The 6,588-nt window shown below is 42.1% G+C and overlaps 1 protein-coding gene across 1 annotated transcript; it reads left to right on the top strand.

Moving 5' to 3' along the window:
• The first annotated feature begins 3,050 nt into the window (after nt 1–3,050).
• Nucleotides 3,051–5,704, top strand: hs3st1 (heparan sulfate (glucosamine) 3-O-sulfotransferase 1). The gene is given in 4 exon segments (XM_018694142.2): nt 3,051–3,291; nt 3,967–4,584; nt 4,586–4,642; nt 4,644–5,704. Coding segments are annotated over 3 exon segments (885 nt in total). The 5' UTR covers nt 3,051–3,291; nt 3,967–4,134; the 3' UTR covers nt 5,022–5,704.
• Nucleotides 5,705–6,588: the final 884 nt, after the last annotated feature.

The following is a 6,588-nucleotide window of genomic DNA, read 5'->3' as shown; positions in this document are numbered from 1 at the left end:
CACAATAACACTCTCAGCTTGTGACGCGTGTTCAGCTTCATTTCGAATTATTATTTTCATTTACTGTCATCTTGTAATAACACTAGAAATAATTGAAATAATGATCCGCAGAGTGAACCCACTTGAACAAAGTACAGTGTTTCATTAAAGAGCTGAAGCTATAGAACCAGCTCGATGACCTGCAGCGTGCTATGGGTGGGTGTTGTGGCAGTTGATGATTCACAGTGCATATAATTAAACTGTGGAATTAGGCGGTAGAAAATCATAGCCACTGAGTGGAGAAATAACTGTTCTCCTCCTCAGGTGTTTAAAATGACAAAGAACCATGATGTATTCAATAAATTTCCACTTCACGTATAAAATAACAAAAACATAACTGAATGAGAATTACAACAAATTCTCAAACATAGGAATATTCATTTGAGGGAAAAGAAGCCAAACAACATTACCATTTGTAGCCTGAGGGTGTAGCGGAGTGTTGTATTGAAAGCTAATAATAAGAAAATGGTTTAGTGGGGAACTGAGATGAAAAACAACAGTATCAAGTTTAAAAAGGTTTATTGTTACACCAGTTATAGAGCCCGCAGAAACAGTAAGGCTCTACTTTTGTGTCCATGATAGAAAGAAAGATAATCAGTGATACTTCCCTAAATAGAAATATATAATGCACAGAGTCCCCAATGCATGGCTTTTGTTTCTGTATACTAATGTGTTATACAGCAATAAATTCAGCGTTTATGTGTTAATTGGAGAAAGTTTTTCTCCCTCTAGATTCACTTTTTTACAGGAGTATGCATGAGGTTACCAGGCAGTTCTCTTGCTGACTTAAATATTTTGTTGTGCGGGAGGGTAAACCTTATGAAAAACCACACATTTTCAGGTCTTCATGTATTTTCACAAGACAGATTGATATCAGAGCCGTGACACACACAAAGCACACATATCATATATTTACCCATAACAGTCTGTGCACTCATTTGGAATCTGTTAAGCCTGCCAGAGCCAGATAAAACCTGTTTTTAATGCTGTACACAGTTGGCACAAGCGCTAAGAGAATGTTCCCAAGTATGCTGATCATGTAGCAACACTGCAAGATTTGTCTGACTTGCATCAGAAGTGCAAGTGATTTGTCTGGGTGAAATGCAACACTTGATTTGTCTGTAACTACTCTGTAAATTATTAAGGAGAAATACTTCATAAGAATGAGGTTTTTAAGACTTGAAGATGATATATGCAGTGAATGTGACACCACCAAAGCACAGAGAATTTATTGTTGTTTCAGTGGTGGAATGTAACTAACTATTCCAGGTAACAGAAAATAATGTATTGTTAAGATTAAATGACTCAAATCTATATATAGTCAAAAAATTCTCCTCCTCAGCCAGGTAAAACTTTAGAGGAACAAGGTGCCATTTTGTCATTCTGTCTGTGAGTACATTTTGCTCCTTATACTTTGTACAGGGGTTGTACTTGTAATGGAGTTTTTACTGTATGTAGTATGGACTCAGTATGTCTTCCTATCCCTGTTGTTATTTCATCCTGTTCAACCATTACGTGCTGAGGATGAGGGAAGTCACTGAGGTCACGCTGAGAGTATTTATGGCCTCTGAATGTGGACCATTGTCACATTAATGTGGTTGGGACGCCTCTGATGATCCTCAAAGCGGGATTATATCGCAAAAGCCAGCTCCACCACTTCGCTGAATTCACACTTCTTCCGAGAGAGATGAGGGCAGAATCCGAGGATTATTAAACTGCATCTAGAAATCAATGTGGGGAAACTCTCATGCCAAATCAGCATTTATACCTTGTACACGGACAAAATAAAACACACGCGTTTGCATTCTCTGCAGAGGAAAGGATGTATTTAAGAAGTGGGGTTGACCTTTCGCTGTGGTACCAAACCCCTCTGCTCATAGCCCTCCGGTATATGTTAGAGCGTTGCTTTAATGTCCATAATGGCCTTCACTTAAATGACCTACACAGCAGAAATTTTCGCAAACATGGGTAAAATCAGATTCATCCATATTCAATTGAAAAACCCTTAAGCTCTCCTTGCTTTAGGTATAATATCAGCATGGGAATCAGGCCATATTTGCTCAACCAACAAATTACAGGCTGAAATCAAGAGTATTTACTTGAACGTATCAATACAGACTTTGTTACATTTTTTACACTACCATATTAGCATGCAAATGAACTTCTGCTGCCTGTCTGAGCAGATTTGTCATTGTTTTCACATCTCCGCAGGGCAACAGTGACACAAACTGGCAAGGTAGCCTATTTGACATTGGTGATGAGCCACTTACTCACCCACTTACATTCAAACTTCTCTTACAGCTCATGCAGAGGTGACTCAGAGGAAATTGCGAAAACAACACAACATCGCTCTGATTCTTCATCAGTAAATCTGCAGTTTGGATTGGAGAAATATTTTTGGGCCTCGTGTTGCTGAACGGTTGGCAGAAGGATGTAAAAATCTCAGATAAGAAAAAAAGATAAAAAGGAAAAAAATGCAGCTCAACAGGTGGTGAGATTGTGCAACTTGGACTCGGTGGCTACCCACAGATGCACTTGCATTGAGGACAAAGGAAGGAGAAGAATGCCAGGGATGAATAACTGGTCTGTCTCTTTCATTGATTTCCCCTGAAAGCAAAGAGGGAAGAGAGAACTCCTGGAGGCTCGGTTGAATGGCCCTTTTTAAATCCAAATCCTGAGAAGGCCCATGCTCTCTATGGGCAACAAATTTCTGTATAGACCAACTCAGACTGCTTGGTTTGACTATTTTGGACTTTTCTGGTAAATACTCCCTTTTCAGCCACTGAGAGAATTCCCTGCAAATCAAACACACTAATCACATCTCTGTCTCGTTGATTTGGTCAGATTTCTACACGCGTGGCCACGAAGACACACACTCCGATTACCTGCTTCACATACCAGCAGCCTTACCCCTGTCAAATACCATAACATTACAACAACGTGAGTCACACAGGGGGGGAGGGAAGAGGGGGGAGTGGCCCTGTATGTAGGCGTAGGCTTCCACACAACAGCTGACAGTCAAAAACTGGGAGGACAGTCTGGAGGAGAGGCACAGCGAAAGAAGAGGCGCTCCGGTGAAGTTATCGTCGCCACGGTCGGCAGGCGAGTTTTCCGTGCGCTCAGGGAAGACTTCACAGAGACGCGGTGCAGAGCTGGATCAGATACCTGCTGTTTTGGAAGTACCGAGCAGAGAGACTGAGGAACTGCGCGACATGAAATCTTTATCGAGTGGACGATTATAGTTAGAAAAAGGTAAGAGGTCCGCACGGCACTTTGTGGATTCCTCGGTCAGTGCGAACGCAAGGTAGCGAGGTGGACACACTGAGACTGCTCTATTAAAACATACAGACTGTAAAAACATGAGTCGGAAAACACGCTGCTCATATAACCTATAGTTTCCGTCTTAGCTGTTGTCCAGTCTTTTAATTTATACCACACCTGCCTCTTGATTTCCTGTAAGCCAGGGAAAAAAATCTCCGAGCTCAGATTCAGTGTTTAATTTTTGCCTTAATATGTGTATATTAAGTATTTTATCTTTATGAAAAACCACAGTAATTCTAGATATTGAACTCTGCATTTACTGAATGCAAGACACTCACCTTTTCGAGTTAATCTGTTTTTATGCCATAAATGCCTGGTATACAGGCAGTTAAATTTGTTGTAAAGATATTAGATAAAGATGAATATTGTTCTAATGGCACCTTTCTCCTGTTTAGAATGCTGGTTATTTGTGGTTTGATGGGTGGAGTTTAAAGTTTCTTTACCTGTGTTTATAAATGATATGCAAATGCTGCTTCCTGAAACTTGTGGTCTTTGAGTCATAAACCCATGAGGATCAGGCATGTTGTTTAATGTCAGCAGGTATTTTCCAGAGGTGTTTTGTCTCATCAGGTATCCTCTAATCACAGCTGTTTTCTTCCCTTGTAGTTACTGCTGCTGGCAGAGAAGAGGCTTCTTTTTCAATTGGACCATTGTCCTGAGGCAGCTGCTCTTTCAATGTGGGATACAGTTTTGGTGCTTTTGCCAGGCTGAAATCCCCCAGGGTCAGGACCTCCCTCATGGCAGCCTTGACTCCTCGGGCTGCTGCTTTTTGCAATGCAGTCCCCCCCCATCCCCTCAAGACCGACGATGGCTGACGGGGGGCCACCTTCGCCTCCCACCTCACCGCCCGTCGACAACGGCACCACCACCCACCCAAACGGGACCCTCCAGCAGCTTCCTCAGATTATAATTATTGGCGTGAGGAAGGGGGGGACGCGGGCGCTGATTGAAATGCTCAGTCTGCACAGCGCCGTGGCGGCGGCACAGAACGAGGTGCACTTCTTTGACTGGGAGAGCCACTTTCAGAAGGGCTTGTCTTGGTATCTCAGCCAGATGCCCTATGCCTTCCCCGACCAGCTGACGGTGGAGAAGACGCCGGCCTACTTCACCTCCAGCAAAGTCCCCAAACGCATCCATCAGATGAACCCTGACATCAAGCTGCTGCTCATCCTCAGAGACCCCACGGAGCGGGTGCTCTCGGACTACACCCAGGTCTTTTACAATCCGCCTGCAGAAGCACAAGCGCTACCAGCCCATCGAGTCCGTGCTGGTGAAGGACGGCTGAGATCAATCTGGGATACAAGGCTCTCAATCGCAGCCTGTACTATGTGCACATGCAGAACTGGCTGCAGTACTTCCCACTGGAGAGCATTCACGTTGTGGACGGGGACGAGTTGATCAGGGACCCGTTCCCTGAGATGAAAAAGGTAGAACGATTCCTCAAACTGGAGCCCCAGATTAACGCTTCGAATTTTTACTTCAATAAAACTAAAGGATTCTACTGTTTGAGAGATCACGGGCGAGAGAGGTGTTTACACGACTCAAAGGGCAGGGCTCACCCTCATGTGGCGCCCGCCATCCTGCAAAAACTCTACCAGTTCTTTCACGAACCCAACAAGAAGTTCTATGAGCTGGTGGGTCGAACATTCAACTGGAAATGAACGTAGATCTCAGTAGCTTGGCGTATAGAGTTGCTCGGCGATAATCGCCACGAGCTGTCCTGTTTTCATTACTAACAGTGTAGATGAAGAGACAAAGCTAATGTAAATTTAAACTAAATCTATTTTTGTACTAGTACGTTTGTTATGATTGAGCCAAATATCAGGGCAGACTGCAGTTCATGACATGCTCTGCTGTTGCATGTCTTATTTTACCTTATTCAAACATGCATTTTTACTGTCTTTCCATACTGCTGGAAACACTCACTACTGCTCAGCTCGTCTGATCAAAGCAGGCGACTTATTATAACATTGATAATGACATTCAGACATTTAGACCATGCCAGTTAATATGTTCCACAAAGTTAAGCACCAGGCAGTTTAATATTGTCATACCCTCTTGTTTAACTTGATAATATATGACATTATTAACATCTAAACTGCATTTAGAGCTCTGAAGGACCTTTACCTGCTGCTATGATTTTCTCAGTTACTTTTGGGCACACGCCACATACTGAATATGTATTTGTCCTTTTTGTCACTCAAAATGTTTCTTTATGTAAGAGTCAGTTATATAAATGCTCTGCGCACATCGTATATATTTGCCGATCATTATGGTGTACTGTAAATAGATTTTTTTTTAAAGTGAAGAATTAATACCATAATAAAGATGTATTTTATTTTTAGCATGTCTGATGTTTTATTTCATCTCAGTTGATCTATTTTTATTCATCCATTATGTATCTGTCCGTGTGCTGTGCAATTTTGTCTTAGTGAAGAGGATGACTCAAGTCATGACTTCCACTCAGTTAATAGACATGTGTCAGTGTATAGGCCGCACCTATTGTTGTGGATTATTTGATCACACTGTTCTGAACATATTTATGGACAGAGGGTTTTTTCCACTTTTTAACACTTGTATGTGCTGTCTGTCACGCACATAAAAGAAAAGTGTGACGTGCTCAAGTAGAATAATAACTGTGTTGAATTTCCTGTTTGGTTACCCTCTGCATGCACAATCAGGTGTAAACCACTGTGGCAGTGGTTACACCTGATGTGCATGCAAACAAAAAACAAAAACAACACTATGCTGCTTTGGAAGCTGCTGTCTGTGCATCTGATGAGACCTCCAACCGTGAACAGTTGTGTAAATTCTACTATCATAAATTAGGATTAGTGTAAGAGAATTGAGAGTGGGAAGATAAGTAAACTCAGATTCCTGCACAATCCAAACCAAGAGAAATCAAAAGAGAAGTTGTTTATGCCCAAGGGTGCGATCTTCTTACTCATTTTTTTTTTAGAGAGGCAAGGGATTATTTATTCAAATCTCATTGCTACTTTGAAAACATCAGCAGCACCGTCTCAGAGACATTAAGCTCCAAAAACCTACAGTGGCAGTTTCATATTTTGAATGTGGCCTAGATTTACTCGGGGGGGCTTACTGGGACTCTGCAGACAAATGTTAACCTCATTGCCCCTTAAATGTAGACCAAAGCAATATTTCTCTCATATCTTCTCTCTCTGTTTTCGCCCTCAGAGAGCAGGAGTAGTTTTCCCTCGCGTTCCTACA

This window comes from Lates calcarifer, linkage group LG8 (genome assembly GCF_001640805.2).
Source record: "Lates calcarifer isolate ASB-BC8 linkage group LG8, TLL_Latcal_v3, whole genome shotgun sequence".
In the NCBI taxonomy this organism is placed as follows: Eukaryota; Metazoa; Chordata; class Actinopteri; family Centropomidae; genus Lates; species Lates calcarifer.
This window is presented reverse-complemented; position numbering and strand designations above follow the sequence as displayed.